We start from the raw sequence: 21290 nt of genomic DNA on the forward strand, positions 1-21290 counted from the left end.
GAATTGCACAAGCAAGAGGACGTCCCATCGTCTTAAGGTCAACAGGACGTGATAAGCTCGACCTGACGCCATGCTGGACCAAGGTCATGACTTCGTCTCAATCTCATCTCGCCAATCTAGGTAGATAGATGTGCACCACCCTGCTTCTTCGGTATACGGCAACCGTCAACAATGAAATACGATTACGACAACAAGTTCAGACCATCTAGCTCAGCAGCTCTTAAGCAATTCCGAGTTTTTTTATACTGCCGAAGCTGAACAAGAACAAAAGCTATCGATCTCATCAGCCTTGCAGTCTTTCAGCTCATTTCCTCGACGCCATGCCAGCGCCTCCCCACGCTATCACCGTTGCGATAAGCAACCACCTAACCTTCTTTCCAACCTTACAACCAACGCGTAAATTCCTCGAAGCAGAAGCAAATCATGTCACACCGGTTGAAAAAATAACATCATTGTTTATCCACCAACAACGGCAATCACTAACTCTCGACTCCCCATCCGCCCAATGGATCGGGTTTCGTTGTATCGGCCGCTCTAGCCTTCTGAAGTTTCTTGACTCGGTTTACCATCGCACCGATACTTACTGGACCGATGATTGTGCAGAGCAGAATGGCCCAGGTAGCTACGAGAAAAATGTCGGAACTTCCTCCGCCTTCTACTGTACCGAAGACACCGTTGCTTTCTGCCAGCGACGAGATAAGAAAACCAATTTCGCCTCGCGCTACCATGGCGCTTCCTAGCATCAGAGAGGGGTACAGTGATTGTGGTTTGGGCAACTTGCGAGGCGCTTGTCGCTTGCGCTTCGAGTTTGCAGAGGGCGCCTGTTCACCAGTCTGGCTGTCTGGGGTCTCATTGGATGCAGCTGTCTCGGTGCTTTGTTGACCTTCCGGTAGTTGGACTTTGGCGGACGTGCTTGTGAAGCGGACGAGTACGATGCCGCAGGCTAACTTGCCGAAGATCATGAGGATAGTATAGACGATTCCGCGCCAAACGATGGCGCCGCGGAACATTTGAGTGATGGGTATGGAAAAGCCAATTGACGTCTGGGACGTTTATTAGTGCCCAGAGTTTCGACGATGGCGAATGTGGTACTTACGAAGAAGAAGGGCTTCAGAATCGAATTCATGGCTGGCGCGCACATGTGCTCATAGATGACTGCGCCTCTCAACTTCTCGTGTGTCGTTGAAACAGGCTGATCTGTCAGAGAAGTCGAGGCATCAGACGTTGGGGGGCTTGGTGTTGTCATTTGTCCTCCAGAGGAAGTAGATGCCTTCTGCCCTTTACGTACACTCTTCTCCGTCACAGGCGCTGGGCGTTGTTCTTGCAGTGTCGTGCTCACCAGAGCATCCCACCAGTTCACAACAGCTCCAGCAATATAAGCTGCAAAGAGGTTGGAAGTTCCAGCATAAGTCGATCCTGTCACCAGACCCAGGAGAATCAACGTGTGGGCTGCGAAGGCCGAAACAGGCGTACAGATCCATCCACGCACTTTCGATTTTTCCTTCTCTGCCGTTGTCGGTCCGCTAAAGACATATTTGGTGATTGGTTTCACCACAGCCCAGCAGAAAGCAGGCACAACGACAGCAAACGCGATCGAAACAAAGACAGGCCTGATGACCGTCACAGCACTGAACGAGTCAGCAGAACCGCCAAGGTTCGATATTACTTGAACCATGACAAGTCCAGCCACATCATCTAGCATTGCAGCACTGGACAGAATGACGCCAAGTCTGCTCTTCTCCAGTCCACTTGTGCTAAGGATCGTGAATGTGGTGCCCAGAGAAGTTGAACACAATGCGGCTCCAGCAGCAAAAGCTTGAACGGGGGTTGCTCCTAGCAATTCCATCAAGACATAGGAGATGCCAATGGGTAAGGTAATGCCAATGAGTGCCACGAGTCCGGATAGATAGATATTTGACCACAGAGATCCGAACGAGGTTGACAGACCGCCTTTAGCAAAGATTATCAGCCATATATATTCTCAAAACTCGGGATTTACATACCTTCATATACAATAAGGATCAACCCAAGATAACCCAACTGCATAACTGTATCTTGTACTTCTTGCGACAGCCAGTTTGCACCTGGAGTGCCCCATGCCACTCCGATCAATATCTGACCTACGAGACCGCAGTATATGGCATTATCGAGCACCCAGTTGATGCCGTTAAGAATGATCAAGAATGAGGCTTGGATCAGTATCGTTACGATGCCGGGTTCGTGATAGGGAAGAGCAGCTAAAGCCATTTTGGAGAACCGCGAGACTGGACGCACAAAAGATTGTGGATGTGACCAAGTTTCTACGCATCAATTCGTACCCCGGCGAGGCTTTGTAGCATTCGAGAGAAGAAATGTTTCCTAACGAAAGAGGTAATTAGGTAGAGGGGGATGAATGCTGCGCCCAGCGCGGCATCACGCACTTGGCAACAACATCGAAGTCAGGGCTATTCTCCGCTGCAAGTTTCGTGGGAATTCGAAAGCCGATTTCCGCAGACCCAAACCTCAAAACTTCAGTTTAGTAAGTAAAAATGCAGAAATCTTTGGACCAGACCAAGCCGAGGAATCAGCTTTCGAATTCCCGCGAAACTTGCAACGGAGAGTAGCCCTGACTTCGATGTTGTTGCCTTCCATCTGATCAACACTCCAGTAGGGGAATATCTGATCAATAGCATTGCTGGGCGCTCAGAGCCTCAAGGTACACGACCCGTACAATTCGAGTCATCTCAATTTAGCCAATCCCAAAGCAAATCAAGCAGAGGATATCCAGCAAGTATCAAGTCCGCCCGGAACTCCTTCAAAGACTCCAATGCTGCTCCCGACACCCTCTCTATATCGCTAAACTTCCATCAAACTCCTTCGTCCAGTTACATAATGCACTTTCCAATTCACGCTTTCAGTTCTCCATCTCCTTCCTCGCCTTCCGCAATTTCATCTTGACTCGTACTCTTCCGTTTGCTCTGACTGCCTCGTCTAAAGAAGTCCTTGAGAGATTCTGTTTTGGACGTCCCTTGACTGCTGCTGGAATGTAAGGACCAACTACTGCTTGATCTGCGGTGATTATGTTCGGCCAGTGCTGTTCAAACCATCAGCTACTTAGCCGACTGGTGGAACAATTTCTTCTGCAGATGTCGCAAAAAGAAGTGGAAGCACCGAGGGCCGTGGCAACATACCATCATACTCGTCAGAACTCGAAGCTTTCTTCAACTCATACTTGATCTCTTCTGGTCCGACTGGTGGCTTTGTCAGTACATTGGCACAGAGATGACATGCGTGATTAGTAGACGGGCGACGCACTCATATTTCCTCTTCCTCCACGTCCGATGGACACACGATGCGGCGGCGCTACAATCGGTTGCTGCTCTTCACTGCTTCTTTCGCTAGACGTCATGGCTGCGCTGTGGTTGGAGGAGCGTCTCTTGCGTGTTGAACGGCTGTGACGGTTTGTATGTGTGGTATCCGTAGCACTATACAGTGTTTGGCTTACAGGAAATCTTGCGAATGGTATGTTGTATATTTGTGTAAGGATTTCTTGTTGGTGATCGTGTGGCTAATGCGAAATCTCGAAACGATTTCAGATTTTCCTCTGGGTCATAGGGTCTGTTACTGTTCCCTATGATGCTTTGGAAGAACCGAGGCACCAGCAAGGTGATCAGCAAGTCGGGAAAAAGGCTGGTTTGAACAAAAAGTATGTTTTCGTTACATCCCATGTACGTCATTATCTGCAACCTCTCTTTTTCGTAGGACATTGTTTTTGGCAGAGCGTCTGATTTCATGGGAGGACTGGCTTTAGTTGCATGTGTCAGGTTATTGTATTCATTCTCCCAGTATTAGCTGTTGCTTGCTACACAGTGTATCTAATCATTAAAACCATCATGCCATGTCTTGTCAACTATAGGCATGTCTGATCATCAACTCCCTCTGATCTCGACAGACTTGGATCATCGTATGGATTAGAAGCAAGTCTCTCACGAGCATCCATCGCATCTAGCGCCCAGCCTAGACGACTCCATCTACAGCACCATCAGCATGCCCACGTTCTTTAGCAGCTTCAGCCCCATTCTTAGGACCAAAGTAACTGGGCTCTTCATCATAATCCCGCAACTTCAGTCCCATTCTTCCAGGATTGATGTTCCAATGCCCAACAATCAGCGCAATGGAAAACACAGGTTTGGCCAAAAAATCCAAGACGCCATAGAACACAGCTTCAGAGTCGGGAGGAATGATATTGGCACCTTCAGAGACTCCCCAACAGATGGGGTAGCACAGCCAGATGAACAAGGTCAGACAACCGCAGATGGTGTATGTGCGAGAGACGTCTGATCCGAGGTGTTTGGCGTGTTTGCGGCCTTCGATGGCAAGGTTCCAGAAGATGCCGAACATGGCGATGGTGCCGAATGTCCAGAAGCCTGTTGGTGCAACATCAGTGTGTGTTTATGTGACAATGCAAGGGAGTTAAGTCTCACCCCACTTGTATCGACTTTTGACAAGAGCACCAATGAGACCAGTAACGATCATGACTTCGTCGAGGAAGATGGTGTAGAGAATGGTAGGCCAAGGTAGTCCAGCAGTAAGGAGAAGATCCATCAGAAGCAGTGGTGTAGTGACGAACCTAGCACCATATAAGTGGTTGTCCCTCTGGATCCCTAGACCCAAAAACTTACCAATCGACATAGCGAGCATAGAAGATCTCGCGGTTGACACCCGCAACCTTGGGCCACGTTCTCTGAAACTCGACATCAATGGGTGTCCAGCCAAGGTTGGAGCCCATAGTAAAGTAAGCAATACAAGCAGTCATGTTGATAGCAGCCGTGATGTAGAAGAATATACGATCTGTACGAGGTTTCATAGCAGATGCGGCGATCGTGCCCAAAGCAACAAATCCCATAATAGCGCAGATGGCAAAGTAAAAGTCGGAGCCGCGAACAGTGATGGCAATGTCGACATGCTTATTGTTCTGCGTGTTTGGGTTCACCTGGATGGCGTCGTTTCGTCTCTCAAGCCAATTCATGGTTGTACGTATGAGGATGTCGACGGATTGAGATAGTTGCAAGAGGAAGCCATCTCGAACAACACCACTATCTTATACCAATCGAGGCCGGTCGTGATGAACGGACTCGTCAGCGGCTTGTGATATTCCATCTAGGAACGGAACTCCGGACACGACATCGAAGGTACATCCAAGGGAGTCATGGTCGCGTCAGAGCTGATGCGATCAACGGCAGGAGGCCCATGATCTTCGCTAGTTCCATAGGCTTTTCGTCTCCTACCCCAGTCACTCTTCAGCTTACAGCAGGGCCCGAATCGTCTAAAAGATGCGCATATGGAGATACTCTGCAGGCACTACCAGACCACTGAATGAAAAGATCAATCATTCGAACGATCGGTCTGGTGACTCGCAATCGGGAAGATCATGGAGAGCTCACACTTCCCCATACTTGCATGCCCACAATGCCGGTACCAGCATGCGGAACTAGCATCGTGATCGTTGAAGACATTCATAGCGGCGGCGCCCTCTCCGGGACCTGGGACACAACCATAAACCAAACAGCCACACCGTCAAAAGCATGTTGAAGTATCCCGCGGGATGGAAAGCAGCAAGTGTAGTACGTCTGTGGAGAAAAGGACGAGAAGATGACGGAAACATGAGCCGGTGAGTCCACCTTCCTCGAGCTCCACTGCCGGACCAAGGTCCGATCTGAAGCTTGTTCCGCACCTCAAGTCTTGGCCCTATCATCTGGGTCTGGAAGTCACGACCAGGGCTCCTAATTGTGCAGTTCAATAGTCTTGAATGTTCGAAAATATCTCAATTATTGCTTCTTGTGCTACATTCACATCTTTGATCATCTCAACATTAGCAGTACTATCCTTCTCTATAATGATCACAAGAAGATGATCGCACATAAGCAAACCACCAGAGCTATCGTGACAGGCTTGTAACTCGATGCAGGCTGCTGACCACCTGCATCAGACGTGAAAGTATGAGCCGAAGACGCGCTTCCAGTCTCCTTTGAAGCTGCCGCCTGTGTCGACGTAACACCACCAGAAGTCCTCGACAGCACTGTAGTGCTGGAGGTGAGATTCGAATCAGAATTTGAGTTCGGATCCGAAGGTGCAATGCCCTGCCATATGTATGCACCAAGCCCTTCGGTGCTCGTACTTGTTCCCGACTGAATCACCACTGCAGTTCCATCAGAAGGAACGCTGAGTGTCTCACTCTGGACAGTAATGGCCGGACCGCCGGGATACAAGGTCTGCGATGCTATGACGATGCCAGAGCTCAGAGGTGTGAACGACAACTGCTGAGAGCCAATAGACAGTCCAACACCCCCAGCAATGTATGTCGCAAATGCAGTCGTTTGACCATTGATAACAATGCTGCCTGTAGCATCTGACGGTAGACTAAAGACTGTACCGCTTACTGTGATATCACTACCGCCTGGAACCAGTGTCTGCGAAGCAATCACGAGTGGTGTAATGGACGCAGCTACTGCGGTATAGACCTGCGATCCGAGTGTGATCAGGGCGTCATCGGTAGCGGTAATCGCCTCGATCGCGGTTGTCTTTCCGTCAACGACGACCGAGCTCCTGGAGGAAGCTGGAAGAGAATATACAGTCCCCGAGATCTGTATAGCGGAGCCACCAGGACTGAGAATTTGACTTCCCACAACGTAGCCTCCAGCTAGTAGTGGCACCGCTGTCGCACTACCGAACACCACAGCAGAAATTCTATGAGTGTCTGCCGGTGCGACGACAGAAGTCGCTCCGTTGATCACGATGTTCGCGCCGGAAGTTGGCAAAGAGTATGTTACTCCTGAGATTTCAAGAGCCGAGCCTCCTGGACCTAGTGTTTGGTCTGCAATCAGATAGTATGCACCGGAAGATTCTGGCTTTGCTGTAACACCGCCTATAACTACGGTTGCTGGTGACTGTGGAGATCCCTGAACAATAGGGATAGGTGCTGCTTGTCCATTGACGATGGCATTATTCGCGGATGGCGGTAGAGAGTATGTGGTCCCGGAAATTTCGATAGCACTACCTCCACGACTGAGAGTTTGATCTGCCACAAGATACTTGTCTGAAGCTAGAGATGTGGCCGTAATCTCGCCAATAACAACAGGCACGGGTGGTGTTGGTGTTTGATGTGCCACTGTCGAGATGGAAACTATGTTTCCGTTGACTACAACACCACCCGTAACCTGTAGAGAATAGGTTGTTCCAGAGATCTCGATAGCAGAACCGCCGGGGTTGAGTATTTGACCCGCTATGGCATATGCCCCGGATGATATAGGCTCGGACGAAAAGCCGACCACTGGCACAGTGTGTGCAGTAGACATGGCAGCAGTTGACTCTTGCATTGTTTGTCCATTGGAGAGAATCTGACTTGAAGAGGCTTCTGTGGTACCAAATGCCTGCGTATATCGGGTACTTTCGGGAACCACTACCACATGTCCTCCTGTGTCAAGGGTAGTACTCTCGATAGGAACGATATTTGTAGAAAGTGCTGTTGCGGTTACACTGCCAATCACAACGACAACTGGTTCACTTGTCTGGGTGATTTCCGTATCTGTATCTACATCGCCTTGTGAAGAGACCGCTGGCGACGCACCTGCCTCATTCGCAGTCGAACGAGTAGACTGGCTTCCAGAGTTGTCAGACGGCGCGATTGGGGGGTTGTCTGATTCTTGGTTTGTAGCAGGCTGCTGGGTAGGATTTCCTGGAGGCTTGTCCGAAGGTGCAGTCGCATCTGGAGTAGCGGATGCCTGGGCAGGAGGGCTATCAACGAGGACGCTTGCTGTGTTGGACGATGCTGTCTGGCCACTTGATACACCGCCCCCTTCATTCGTAGTACGCACAGTGGGCTGAATCCCAGGTTGGTCAGGACGGAGCACTGATGATGCAGCTGTTTTCTGACTCACAGATGGCCGTGTAGGCTCGTTCAGGGGATTATTAGATAAGTCATCTACCGTACTAGGCTGCAGCACGTTGAAAGGCCGCGTATTCGTACTTGTGATGACGGCTGGTGTCTTACTGGCAGGCGCGGCCGTCTTGGCAGCTGCCGTGTTGGAGTAAACAGCGTTTGTCGTGCTGGTGACAGCAGATGAAGTCGTTAGGAACGATACACGGACATGTAACTGAGGCGCTCCGGCAGCAGATACCGGTGAGCAGCTCATGATCTTTGGAACCGCAGACAGAACAGCAGACTGCTTCGTCAGCCAGGCAAACAAGACATTGTCAATCTCAGTTCCGACGACTTTTCGGTTCCACGTGCTTGTCTGAGACGACACTTGACTATCGTAATCGATATCGAAGCTCGCATAGTCGTAGACCCAGAAGCTCGTGTGGGCCACGCTGTCGGAGAAGGAAGGAGTGTTGGGTATGAATGGATACCTGGAGGCAGTCGAAAACCAATCTTGAGCCACAGAGGAGACCACGTATGTTTGGCGCGGGTCAAATTTATTAGTACCCATACATGTTCCAGCACTGTTGACGTGGCCGGAAAAGGCGTAAAAGGATGCGAATTCCATGTACGGAGTCGACGCAATTGTGCTGTACTACCATTAATTGATAAGTAGTGCGAAGGCCATGTAATACTCACGACGTAGTCAAGTTGTCCGTGTAGACTGTGTCGGTCGCGATCTCTACCAAAGTCGCATCGTACGCGCCGAAATCGACTGGACCATTGATGTCGGTGGGAAACCCTGGGATGGGAGCATATCCGTCCTGATTCGCAAGGTAAATCCCTGGGTATAGTCTATCGGTGGGAAATGTAGTGGTCGTTGAGGCTGGCACGATTGTGTCTAATGCAATTATGTGGTCAGCATTTCCATGTTCAGCGATCGTGTAGCTATAGGCGAACACGCATATGGGTCGGCGACTCGACGCAATATGTGCTTGGGAAGTGATAACGCTTCGACTGGCTATCTTGTAGTCACGATTGGTGAGAACGTACTGTTGTAACGTATGAACTCCGTTACAAGGACTTCGTCAAGAACTTTGGGATCAGGTCCGCTGTACCAAAGATGCAAGCCAACCGCTGGAGCATATAGCTGACAGCAAAAAGGACCAGGGGTAGTTGAAATCGGTACACTGACAGGGGCCGAAGTGTTCGTGTAAGAGGTGGTCACTTGTCGAGGCACTTGCAGTGCAGAAGCGATTCTTACACCAAGGAAGTACAATAGGATATTAGGAACCATGATTGCTTTCCAAGACGTATTTTCATAGGTGACAGTGGGAAGTCGGTGGCTATATGGGTTGGCGGCTCCTGGGCATAGAGCCTGGTGCAGTCCAGCTTTCTCAAGACGGCATCGATCTGCGAACGAGCCGTGTTTTCGCAAGCATATTGGCTGGCGCATCTATATGCATCATGCAGTCTTTCAGCCTCTGTAACATGTATAGGCTCTGTGGGCAAAAATATTCTGCTTCATGCTCGCAAGCGCCGGCGTCCCGCGCATATCCTTGCGAAGTCCAGGCCGGGTCGACTTTGTGGGGGATGTTGCTGTACATGCATGCATGAATCCTGTCAGCTTCGCATCTAACATTGGAAAGGCTGAAAGCCCGAGGCTCAAACCGTCTCCGCATGAGTTGTTGAGACAATTCGTAGGCGTGTGAAGACAGCGTCGATGATTGACCGGCCCAGGAACCGGGCTGATGACTAGCGAAGGATCCATCGTGCTACCGGCCATAGGACCTCATTCACAAGATGACCACATGTCTACCAATGCTTCCATCTGCGGCACAAGATTCTTTATCGTGAAAGGCTTCGTAACCACAGAGTCCATTCCCGCCTCGATTGCAGCAGCGATCTGTTCATTACGAGCGTTCGCTGTGATCGCAATCACGGGAACGTGACCAGAGATCTCTCCAGAAAGTTCGAGTGCACGAATGCGTCGTATACAGGTCAAGCCATCCATGATTGGCATCTCGATATCGAGCAGGATCATGCTCAGTGGCGCACCTTCCCCGGCACCGGACTGATATGTGGTCGTGGCCAGGTAGTTGAGAGCTTCCAGACCATTTTCTGCTACATTAACATTGCAGCCCAATTTGCGTAATTGATTCGACATGACTTTAGCATTGATCACGTTGTCCTCGACGACTGTGAGTTGTTAGTGACTTTCACTGGTAGCGCTTCGGATGAACATACGCAAAACGTGCATGTCTTTGATCAGAGTCTGCGGCCGTGGTACCATGTCGATCTTTTCAAGAACTTTGACTGTGTCGAATGATCCACCCACGGACTGAGGAATGTTCTTAACACTGATCGCGGACTCGACAGAAGCCACAGAGCCAGAGCGACTCATTCGCACGGCACGTCGAGCCTGAATGTAAAAAGCGAAACGGCTACCGACTGCAGGCTCACTACGCAATCCAATTTGGCCCTTCTGGAGTTCCACGAGCTCGCGGCTGATAAACAGGCCAAGGCCCGAACCTGAGGTATGTCTTGTCAGTCATTGAGAATGCTTTGCTTGATATTGAGCTCTGTACACACCTCCATACTGCTTGTAAGTTTTGGGGGCTTTGGACATCTATCAGCTTTTTGCTCGATCATCTTGATTCGGACATGCGAGACTTACCTTGAGCGAATCGTTGGAACAGGAGTTGCGACTCTTCTAGTGTAAGTCCACAACCAGTGTCCGTAACGCTAAACATCAAATAGATGTCGTCAGCGCTGTCTTCCGAGTCATCAGCAGCCAGCATTGCTGAAACAGTCTCGGTCTCATCATGATTCTTTTTGCGCGGTCTGATAAAGGTCACACCACAATCTTGAGCTGATGGTGGTGCTGAGAATGGTGCATAGGCCAAAGTAATGCGACGAGTGTCTGAATTGCGAGTGAACTTCAATGCGTTTGTGATGAGGTTGATTATGATCTGCAACAACCTGCTAGGATCACACAGCACATCTGCCACAGAGCACTCACTTGGCAATTCCTCGATTTCGGTCTGGATGTCGGCGCTCTTCAATTCGGCTTCAAACATTTTGACTGCTTTCTCGATCACCTCCAGAGGTCGTGTTCTCTCCGGAGCCAGCACTAGAAGGTTCGAGTCCAGTTTGGAGAAGTCAAGTACTTCGTCAATAATTACCTTGATCACGTCAGTCGATAGCAAACAATTAAGTTAAGAATGCTCTACCTTCATGTGCAGAGCGCAGATATTGATCGTGTGAGCTGCATCAGACACTGTGTCGAATGCTTCTCTTTGTGATGCATCTGCCGGCAAGGAGATGACAGATTCTGTCAGCTGTATGATGCTGCTCAACGGGTTTCTCATCTCATGCTGTTTTGCTGTCAGTGGATAAAAATCGTTGAGACAAGCTTTGTAGAACTCACTGAGATCATGTCTATAAAGTTCTGTGCCTTTCGCTTTGTCTCGATCGCTGCATTCATTCTCTCGGTGGTAAGAGCTTCCGTCAGCTTCTTTGCAGTGATATTAGTCAGGTATCCTTGGAATGTCACCAAGACATCATTCTCGTCTCGTTGCGGGAAGCACACAACTTCGAGCCAACGAGCGCGGGTAGGTGAATGCTCTGTGCCTGCTCTGACTCGAAATTGAAACACTTTGACTTCGCGTGACTCTGTAACCTCTTGCCAAGCTTGCTCGCTGAACTCTTGATCATCAGGATGGATACAGTCACGCCAAGCATACCCTGACTTGGCCTTCTCATAAAAGTCCTCTCTCGTCTCACCCAATAGTTCAAGGAAAAAGTCGTTCAAATAAATTGGTGTGCCGTCTCCCTTGTAAAGAAACATGCCAATCGGGGCATTTTCTGCCATGCGGCTGAAAGTTTCCTGGTTCTTCTCGTTCTTCAGGGTTGCAACACTCAGTTGTCTGGTAAGCTTCTCGAGCTTGATACGATAGCCGAGACTATCATCTGCTTGCAGCAGTTTGCGTTGTTCAGGAGGAGACTGCAGTACAATGACTGCCTTGAGAAGCATTTCGCTCAGCGAATATATGAACCGTCTCATGTCGTCGTCTGCGCGCCTTTGAGGGTTTATGCCTATGACCACCGAGCCTTGAACCGAGCCTTCTACATCGAATATGGTGAAGACGAAGGCCGAAGTGACCGTGCCAACGTCAGACATAGTAACGCCGAGCTCCGGCAGAAAGGTATCTCCCTCCATTGCAATGACGTTTTCACCACCTTCGGCCAGCTCAAACACTTCGATCAGCTCCTCCGAGGGCTTTTCGAAGTCTGTATGTGAGCGCAAGCCTGACGAACCGTGGAGCTTGTAATGTTTCTTGTCATCGGAGGCTGCAGTGTCCTCGTACACTTTGTACAGTAGCGAATAAGCTACATCGTCAGCCTCTTCGTCCAGAATGCCGGAGAACTCAAGCCAGAGGCCAGGAAGGTCTGCAGCGTGCGTGGTCTTTTCAAGCAGCTTAAACAAGACCTCATCCCTGTTCTTCCGAACGACGGCAGAGGTCACTTCGTTAAAGCAGTTCACCGAGCAGATCCAGCGGCCGTCTGGGCCAGTGAAGGGAATCAAGAACCAATCGAAATAGGATTCTTCGAGAAAGCCGTCGCGATCGAGCGGCAATCTCACTTCCTTGTTATGGACAGATTGACCTTCTTCCCAACTGCTCCGTATCAAATCAGCAGTGAGGTCCATTACTCCTTGGTCCCAGACGTCGGTTATCTTGTTGCCCAGCGCAGCAGGATGTTTGGCTCGCCATAGTTTCACGGCAGACTCATTGTAGAACTGGATCAGGTCAGGCCCCCAGTAGATGATCCTTGGTCGAGGGCAGTGCATGAAGGCAAGTAGTATTTCGTTCAGCTGTGGGGGCCATTGACGCATATCTGAACCACAGGCGGCGCCTATGGCAGTTTTACTCCAGTCATAGTCTAGCAAGTAGCGTATCCAAGGTGTAGTGGGGACTTGGTCGGGAAATCGTATCCAGTCATGTACCAAACTGTCCAGAGAACCATCTTCACCACTACCAGAAAGGGGTAGCGCGGATGACTCCTGCTTGCAATATATCACAGCGTATCTAGTTCCAAGCTTTTTCTTGACCCATTGCCTCTGCGCAAATTCAGTGGTCGGCGTAGCTTCTGTCGTGCATCGAGTGTTCAATTCCGTAAAGAGCCAGTCTTGGAGCGTGTTGGAGGGAATTCGAGCCAGAGCATGCTGGAAAGCAGGGTTTTGGTATAGGCAGATCGAATGCGGCGCGGATGTGTCCAAGACGACAGTCGGGCGGTTGTCGTCTACGGCTAGTTGCACCAGAAGGTCGAGCTCCGGGGGCAGCTCATCAGGCAGAGCCTCAGGTAACATGACGTAGTGCGATGTTTCGAGTGCTCAGTACATTGTTCTTTCTGCAGCTTGGTAACGCCTGTCGTCTCCTATAGTATGCGCCAGAGTGCAATCCGTCCTCACAGACAGGATGAGTCCTTGCGACGCACGCGTGCGACACAAGAGTGAGGGAAAAAGAAGCAGCCTTCAGCCAAACCGGCAATCGCGGCGTTGAAGGTCTCGAACGTTGCCGCGCTCTTCCTACAGTATTCGAGTTGCGCATGTCTATCCCGACTCCCGAGGAGCAATCTACCGATGTCTTGCTCAATGGAGTTCCCTCCCATCCACAACAAGGCCATCCAATTGTGTAGAAAGCTTCAGCATCCTTCGTGCTGTTCTTTCCGTACAGCAACAATTCGGGCAACTAGCACCGCTCAAAGCTAATTACGACACCTGTGTAAATAGCGTTTTTCGGCTGCGCGATGCCCTCGGCCGAGTTGTGAAAGCGCCAACTTCATCTCACTGAACACACGACCCTGCCACAATCTATCACCACAACTATCTTGATCAACCAACCATCTGTAGTGTTTGATACGCACGTTATTGATTTATGTTTAGGTCATGGGTGTTGGGTTTTGAAACTTTGGAGTCCGCACTGTCCCGTGATAATGGTGTAGCCATTTGTGTGAGAGAAATTGTTATTATCGTCATCATCGTTACACAATGACCGACCTGCCATGTGTCTGCACACACCACAGCCCTATACATATACGCCTTGTTTTTATGGGTATCATCGTTTCTACATGTCATGGTCGAAACGCCAGCGTTCGTAGACCATAAGGGAATTCCATGGTCAGATCAATCTTGTACCACGGTCCAACGTCTCTTTGGGATTCCCGCTTCACGAGGAAAAGCGCCATTTGGAGCGCTGCCCCAGAGACCTTTCTGGCTCAATGAGCGAGCCAACTTCGGTGGTGGAGTTTCATCTACGGTTGGCAGTGCAGGAACATCCGACTTTGCTTCTTCTTTGAGGGCGCCCCCTTCCGCGTCCAGCTCCACTTCCGCTGGCGTGGATCTCGAGTTAGCCCTTGGTGAAACCGAACGCTCCGGAGTGGCGGCCTTCGGCGTTGACAAGCGTGCGGCCAATGAGTTGGAGCGGGCTAGTGTATTGAGGAAGTTGGGAGAGTCGACATCTTTGCCACTTATGGAGTTCCACAGGCCAGTAGGCGAATCATTTCTGACAGCAGAAGGGAGAACAGGACTGCTTACAACAGGGGTGATGACCGGTCGTGACGGGCGCCGCATACTACCAAGCGAGCTGTTGATTCTAGCTCTTGGCTCTGGCAAGTTCCAGTTCGCATCGACAGGAGCGCCTGCTGATGCATGCGAGCTGGCAGAGCCGAAACGGCGACTGCGTGATTGGGGCACGGTTTGCGAAGCAGAAAGGACAGGAGAGGACACCATGGGTGCGGATGTTCTGGTAGGATCGACACCAGGACGAAGATGCTCTGATGATGCAATAATCTTCATCTCGTAGTATGAAGACAGACCGGAGTCGATAGAGCTCTGCCGACGAGGTACTGGACGGTTCGCAGCATCGGCAGGGGTAAGAGCAGGCGAGTTGCCCAGAGCTGATGAATCACTAGGCGACCCATGCTCGCCTGCAGATGGTGAAGTAGATGTGTCACCTTTACGTACGGCCATGGTGAGGGAGGCCATGCCGACATCGAGTAGTACAGGTTGGTTAGTGAGGGCGCCAATCAAAGCATTGCAGCCGGCTCCATGCGTGACCAACACTACGACAAGTTCTTCGTCGTCATCATCTTCGGGTACAACTTCGTGATGGGTGTGGGTAGGCTGTTTCGACTCGGACCGAGTTGTGGCATACCAGTCAACCATACTAGATATGCCATGACGGAATCTCTTGTGCATCTGACTCCATTCCTCGCCAAAACGACCACCGTCGCCCCAAGATTGTGGTTCGCGCATGCTGTCCCACTTGTAGTCAACCTTGGCACACTGATCACGAGCGTGGGCAACATAGCCGCGGGGGATAGGATCGCCAGGGGAGATGGCATAGGTTGGGGTAGGCGGGCTGTAGCCAGACGAGTCGTCGTGCTTGTGGGACAGATTGGATGGATCAGCGGGTCTGAAGTGCTCAGGTTGCTTGTTGGTCCCTAGGCTGTTTGTGCGATCTCTCGAGGGCATATCGCGTGAGAAGACCTGCCAGTTTTCGAGAGGACCATTGGTCTCGTGCGACAAAGGAGAAGGCACATTGCTGACCGAGCTCGAGTGCTGACGACCAGTCTGAGGCGTTCCCCAGAGGTTGCCTCCTGACACGGCTGGAGATGATGGCGTATAGGTCTCGATCTTATCGGCCTGACGAAGAAGCTCGGCCTTCGCAGCCGTGACCATCAAGGTGCTCTCTGGAGGCGGCGTGATCATCTCAAAGTAATCGGGTGACAACCATTCGCCCAGAAAGGCATCCACACGAAGAGTGGCACGGCTATGTGGTGTCGAGTCCTTCTCTTTGAGCGAGCTTCGCAAATAGTCTCGCGACTCGGATTCATGCTCAGGCACAGGACGTAGCTGGGGAGAGGCCGAGGCGTCCCGAGGTCGCAGGCTAGGGGAGCCACGGAGCTGGCTCAGTGTCTTGAGGCGGGCATCGCTACTCTTTCGGGCGTTGGCTGGCAAGCCCTGGTATTGAGTGAGGCCGGCGCTAATGCCAATACCCGTCTGGACGCATCTCTGGAAGGGCGACGAATGGATGACGACTTTGTGCTTTCTGCGCTTCGTGCGTGATGTGGAAGCTGACCTGGCTGGTATATTGGCTTCAGAAAAGGCAAAGTCCTTGATGCCGAGGCCAGGATCTGTAGGCGGAGCAGCTGGGGACGAGGTGCCTGACGAGGCGGAGCCCCTCTCCCGTTCGTGGAGGAGACTGGCAATGCGCAAACCAAGTGCTCTCGACTGGATCCAACCGCCATAGGTGAGCGGAGGATCATAAGGAGTGGGCGATGTTAGATGCCATGATTGGTCGGCAGCGTCTAGTCGAGCACCATGTCTGTGGGACGGCAATCAGTCATCTGAAATGTCTCCGACATAAGCCTGAAACATGATGGAGGGAATCGGGCCTACCTGACGACTATCACGACTGCTGGTGCCTTTGCCATGGTTCGAGCGAGAGAGCAACCGGGTGATGTTTGATAGCCACCTAGCTACTGCATCCACTGTTTGCTCTCGTGGCTGGAGTGCGTGGGAGAGCGTCTTGGATGGCCTAAGTAGCAGCTACAATGACGGTGTTGGCTGTCAAGCTGCGGTGTGATGATGTCGTCGATGTCGAAGTTCTGATCACAACAGATGTCGAACAAGGACGAGTGGAGGAAGTGGTATAGCTCGAGCGAAACAGAACATCAAGGCGCTAGACTTTCCCTCGTTGACAAGCAATCGGCAACTGACACAAGCGAAACATGCCCTGTCCATCCGACTGCACCTGCCCGCCGCGCTCTTGCCCCACAAACGTCGTCACAATTCCCCTGCGACCAATCTCCGCCGGGGATAGCCACCGTGAGAAACTCGCCTGAAATATCACTACAAAGTTCATTCCTGAAAGTTTCGACCCTATGAATGTATCTGCTTGCTACTTGAGACCTACGACTGCTTGTTTCAATCATCGGCATATGACATTGTCTAGCCTTGCCATGCCGTCAGCTCTCTTTGCAGCAGCTGCACGTCAAGTCACTTCGCCCTCCTATTTCCCGCTTCGCGCCTTTTGAAAATCCCTCTCAACCAAAGACCAATCATCTGAGACGCGAAACTCCTTACGTACCGGCTGCTTAGCTCGCGTTGAAATGCTCCGCCGGTCTCACGACTTCGGTTTCAATTGTCAATTCCTACGGCTCTTCGGCCCAGAAACCACCCGGGTAACCGCTTCGGCTGATAGCAACCATCCCTGGTCACTTGCGTGCACGCCGGCTGAGTGAAGCACCCGAAATTTGATACAACGATGTCTTGTGCTTGGCTGTCCGAAACATACATGAACCCCTACCTCACTGAAGATAGTCACCTCCTGTCTCCTTGTGGATCACATCGAAAAGCGGCTTGGCACTGAAGTATCCTGCCATAGGAGACCCAATCGCCTTGAACGTGTACACCGCATCCTCTTCGTCGATCTTCTTGGTCTCACCTCCTCGACCTCCTGCTGCCGCGTCTGCTAGCAGCTGTGCCTGACAACACTTCTCGAGAGACACAAACCAGAAAACCGTCTCTTCCACCGTCTTGCCGACTGTCAACAGGCCGTGGTTCTGCAGCAACGCCGCCTTCTTGTTGCCGAGGCATTTGGCAATGTTCTCACCTTCCTCAGCTGCAAGAACAATGCCGTTGAACGACTCATACAGGACGTGATCTCCATGGAATGAGCATGCGTCCTGTGTAATAGTGTCCAGCGTCCTGCCCAACGTGCAGAAGGATCTGCCATAGATACTGTGGCTGTGTGCAGCAGCCATAACATCAGGCCTTGCTTTGTGGATGGCGCTGTGAATCATGAATGCTGCTGTGTTGAGAAGCCTGGTCTCGCCACCCCCGATGATATCGCCTTCTTCGTTGACGTGGATCAGGTCAGACTTGTTGATCAGCGAGAATGCAACTCTATTGACCGGCGAGTTGCGTTAGCAGGGTGAACTGCAACGACAAGATGATGATATTTGCTTACCCGAATGGGTTGACCCAAAAGGTCTCTGGATCCACAGGATCGCGAAGAGTGATGTGACCAGCCACTCCCTCATCGAAGCCAAACTTTCCAAAGATCCTGAAAGCTGCGGCAAGACGACCCTTGAGATATTCACGTTCTTCGTACTTGTCAGCGAATTTTGGTGGCTCGTTTAAGCGTCAGCATATCAAGCAATCTACCGACATGTAGAGGCTCACTTTGGGGAATTTGCCAACTTGCAGGGCTGCGGAGGGCTCATCTAATCCCGGCTCGTTTGGAGCTACGACATCGGGTTTGTCTGAATCTGCGTGGGGTGCCATTTATTGTGTAAGTATTGGTATGAGACGTGGTGAGTATCAAGGTAAACGAAAGAGAGCAAGTAGCTTCTTTTGTATCCCTGCTGACCTCGAGCAAGTTTGAGGAGGTAGGTTCGGCTGTCGGCCTGTCGGTTTCGTTTCGCGATAGTTGCCCGATTCGTTCATGGGGAGAGGCGGGGTAATCTACGTCTTGCAGATCAACGTGACTTGTCACCACCATCACCATCACCATCACCAGTTTCTGTCGAACGCTCCTGGATCTATTTCAAGCTGCAGCAGACGTGAGCTTGTTGGCTGATCATGCTACGCGATGGAGTCTTGTTGATGCATCGGAAAATCCAGGAAATTCGCTCTATGGACTTTGAAAACATCGACATAGCCCTGACGAAGGCCGATACGACGAATTTGGATTGCATGCAAAGAGAAACCTTGAGGGTTGTATACGATTACGATGGACAAGTCTACACACATACCTCGGACAAGAGAACCTCAGACAAGGTGATTTAGGACGAGAGAACCTCACAACCACCAGGGGATGAACTAAGCAGTGGCATCTATCATGTTCAAAGCAACAACGGAGTTATTCTTGGCACAACTTGATTATTATCCTTCGACGCTTTTAACGAGACCTTGATCGAGGCTGTTTCTGTTGATGCCTAAATGTCCTCTATGTCGAATAACTTCCCTCTGTTCTGATAAGCCATACGCTCATTAGTGACATAATGTAAGCTTTACTTTCGTTCTTTCAGCGATAGTCTTTCACTCGGTCCGTTTTCCAGACTATTGCAAATAGCAAGATTTGCTGCGGAGACGGCATGTGTTCAGAAGAAGATTGGCAGATGGTGAGAACGGTGCCAGAAATAGTTGTTGTGGCCAGTTCGTCATGTACCTCCACGAGCGATTCTTGCCTTATGCCTCGCCATCTGCAGAGAGTGGCAATATGAAAATTCCTAGTTACCAAGCAAAGAGCAGACTGTCAAGGTAGCTGGACGATACATTTTCTCCAAGACTTTGAGCAAACAGAAACCCTCCCAGCTGCCATACCGCTAGGAGGGAAAAAGAAAGTGTGCTACTTTGCTTCCTCGGTCGTTCGTGGATTGCTGGAACCCCTGAGAGTTATGGCGTTGACCAGGATCGAACTGTTTCAATGCTGGCGCTTTTACCTCCGCGAGCTGTTGGCTTGTGATGAGGACTGGTGAGTGGCCAATTGTCCTCGAGCAGTAGTCAATTCGTCGGCTTTGCGCATCAACGACAATTACGATAGAGCTATCTGATCTATCGAAAGTCCAGCAAAAACAAAACACAGCATGGACTAACAAAACAGAAACCCCCTAGCCGCCGTGTTGCTAGATTGGTCAAGAGAAAACTCACGAGGCTTTCTTCCTTGTTTTTGTCGTGCCAGGATTACTGGGACCCCTCATGGCATTAAAAATCGGCCTTGCCGAGGATCGAACCAGTGGGCTCCGGCCTAGCTAAGCGGAAGGAACACTGCTTGACCGCTGCCCCATCCCACCAGTTCGACAATGAGAGGGCAGTTTTGCTAACTGTTATACCGGGGTTGTTCCCACGAGCCAGTAAGTGAGCTTCCACCCAGGGATCCGGGGTCTTAGCACCTGGGCACGCGAGGCCATACGAACACGATCGAGGCTCGCTACCCAGCGGATCGTTTCCTGTTAACTGTACGATACGATCCTGGCGCCGAGATCGTGAGATGGCGAACTCCACTAACCAAACCTTTCTTTCAGCAGCAAAACAAGGTCATTGTCTCCCAGCTTTGTCTACCAAAGCATGAGACAAATCTTTGACAACTCCTCAATACGGTTCATTGTCCGCGTGAGAACCCAACACACGTCTCTTTGTGTCCACACAAGTAGCACTCGACCTTCGTTGAACTTCCAAATCGTATACAACCTACTTTCAGGACTACCTATACACCCAACACCACACAAATCACCACTTGAGTTACCTAACTGTATACACTCACGGAGACCAACAAACCAGCTATCCTCCACAATGATGGCCACTCCACGCGAACTTCTCGCCGAATTCACCGACCACAATATGCTCACCCCTTGGACACCTTCTCCGAGAACTGTATTCCAAACCGAAGAAGATGGAGCCGAACAAAATGACATGCACGAGTGCTGCGAGTACATCTCTTTTGCTCTCCATCTCACCGACAGAGCTTCTGGCAACAGAGTCTACTTCGGAGTTTACGACGATGCCGAAGAGCTCATTCAAAAGGTCCTTGACTTTGCCCTCACCACAAACCCTGAGTTCTACCAATTCGCCCTCGACGCTTACGCCGACTGGGTGAGAAATGGCAGAGCTTCCCTTTGGGCCCCCGAATCCTTCCTTCAGCAGATCAGTGAACGTACGTACTTCATCTGGTCCTCTACTCGCAACTACAACTTGAGCGACGAAATGGCTTGGACCCCATGCGCCGATCAATGGGCTGATGTTCACCTCCAGGAAATCCTCAATCCCACCGACCACGCCTCCTCAAACCTCCCTGAATTTGCAATCCGCCCCTCTACCGCCGATCGATTCGCCCAACTCAACAACATTACTCTCCTCACTGAAATCCTCGAAACCACCACATTCTTTAGAAACATTCGCAAAACTAGATTCTTGACTTTGGGCGAGCCTGCTGTTACATTTACTCAGGCCGTTTGTGAGCAGATGATTCCTTCTCTCCGCAGAGCTCAAGATATGCCTATTCCTGATCAGATGGTCGAATGGGTCCAAGAGGTTGATGAAATGGTTGTCGGCGAGTTGAGTCAAGGAAGAAGACCGGCTGACGATGCTTTGTTTGGTTCTATGGCTATTCGCAACTTGGGCGGCGCTATCATTTCTGATGAACAGTTTGCTTGGGGTGTTGGTGTCTACACTGATGCTTACATGAGCGGCTTGCTTTAGATTTCAAGCTCGCTTTTCTTTCTTGTCAACAATTGGTATTCGAGGAGATCTGGATGGGGATCTTTATTGATATAATAAAAAATGTTATTGTTATCCAACGATAAACTATATGTCCACGTGCGT

At 50.7% G+C, this 21290-nt stretch overlaps 7 protein-coding genes across 7 annotated transcripts; 1 reads left to right on the forward strand and 6 right to left on the reverse strand.

The window, feature by feature from the left end:
* Window positions 1-479: 479 nt before the first annotated feature.
* On the reverse strand, window positions 480-2247 carry M436DRAFT_46407 (Sodium/hydrogen exchanger; the record flags this gene model as incomplete). The annotated part of the gene is made up of 3 exons (XM_013572047.1): window positions 480-1043; window positions 1097-1950; window positions 2004-2247. The coding sequence occupies 3 exons, from the start codon at window positions 2245-2247 to the stop codon at window positions 480-482; spliced, it is 1662 nt and encodes a 553-aa protein (XP_013427501.1).
* Window positions 2248-2885: 638 nt separating this feature from the next.
* M436DRAFT_63644 (uncharacterized protein) lies at window positions 2886-3388 on the reverse strand (the record flags this gene model as incomplete). The annotated part of the gene is made up of 3 exons (XM_013572177.1): window positions 2886-3073; window positions 3171-3230; window positions 3295-3388. 3 exons carry the CDS (start codon window positions 3386-3388, stop codon window positions 2886-2888), a joined length of 342 nt encoding a protein of 113 aa, XP_013427631.1.
* A 608-nt stretch (window positions 3389-3996) lies between these two features.
* M436DRAFT_72650 (family A G protein-coupled receptor-like protein) lies at window positions 3997-5008 on the reverse strand (the record flags this gene model as incomplete). The annotated part of the gene is made up of 3 exons (XM_013572241.1): window positions 3997-4406; window positions 4464-4609; window positions 4662-5008. The coding sequence occupies 3 exons, from the start codon at window positions 5006-5008 to the stop codon at window positions 3997-3999; spliced, it is 903 nt and encodes a 300-aa protein (XP_013427695.1).
* A 4681-nt stretch (window positions 5009-9689) lies between these two features.
* Window positions 9690-13268, reverse strand: M436DRAFT_46110 (uncharacterized protein; the record flags this gene model as incomplete). Its single annotated transcript, XM_013571981.1, has 7 exons — window positions 9690-10096; window positions 10145-10213; window positions 10259-10429; window positions 10490-10516; window positions 10575-11082; window positions 11131-11274; window positions 11328-13268. 7 exons carry the CDS (start codon window positions 13266-13268, stop codon window positions 9690-9692), a joined length of 3267 nt encoding a protein of 1088 aa, XP_013427435.1.
* A 1362-nt stretch (window positions 13269-14630) lies between these two features.
* Window positions 14631-16396, reverse strand: M436DRAFT_15880 (uncharacterized protein; the record flags this gene model as incomplete). The annotated part of the gene is made up of 4 exons (XM_013571905.1): window positions 14631-14806; window positions 14870-16041; window positions 16120-16287; window positions 16362-16396. Coding segments are annotated over 4 exons (1551 nt in total), but the record flags the coding sequence as incomplete, so codon positions are not given.
* Window positions 16397-17272: 876 nt separating this feature from the next.
* On the reverse strand, window positions 17273-18251 carry M436DRAFT_46951 (arad-like aldolase/epimerase; the record flags this gene model as incomplete). The annotated part of the gene is made up of 3 exons (XM_013572143.1): window positions 17273-17870; window positions 17935-18098; window positions 18150-18251. The coding sequence occupies 3 exons, from the start codon at window positions 18249-18251 to the stop codon at window positions 17273-17275; spliced, it is 864 nt and encodes a 287-aa protein (XP_013427597.1).
* A 2010-nt stretch (window positions 18252-20261) lies between these two features.
* On the forward strand, window positions 20262-21167 carry M436DRAFT_81719 (uncharacterized protein; the record flags this gene model as incomplete). The annotated part of the gene is made up of 1 exon (XM_013572308.1): window positions 20262-21167. The coding sequence occupies one exon, from the start codon at window positions 20262-20264 to the stop codon at window positions 21165-21167; it is 906 nt and encodes a 301-aa protein (XP_013427762.1).
* Between the last annotated feature and the right edge of the window lie 123 nt (window positions 21168-21290).

The sequence above is a fragment of the Aureobasidium namibiae genome (genome assembly GCF_000721765.1).
Source record: "Aureobasidium namibiae CBS 147.97 unplaced genomic scaffold scaffold_8, whole genome shotgun sequence".
Taxonomy (NCBI): domain Eukaryota; kingdom Fungi; phylum Ascomycota; class Dothideomycetes; order Dothideales; family Saccotheciaceae; genus Aureobasidium; species Aureobasidium namibiae.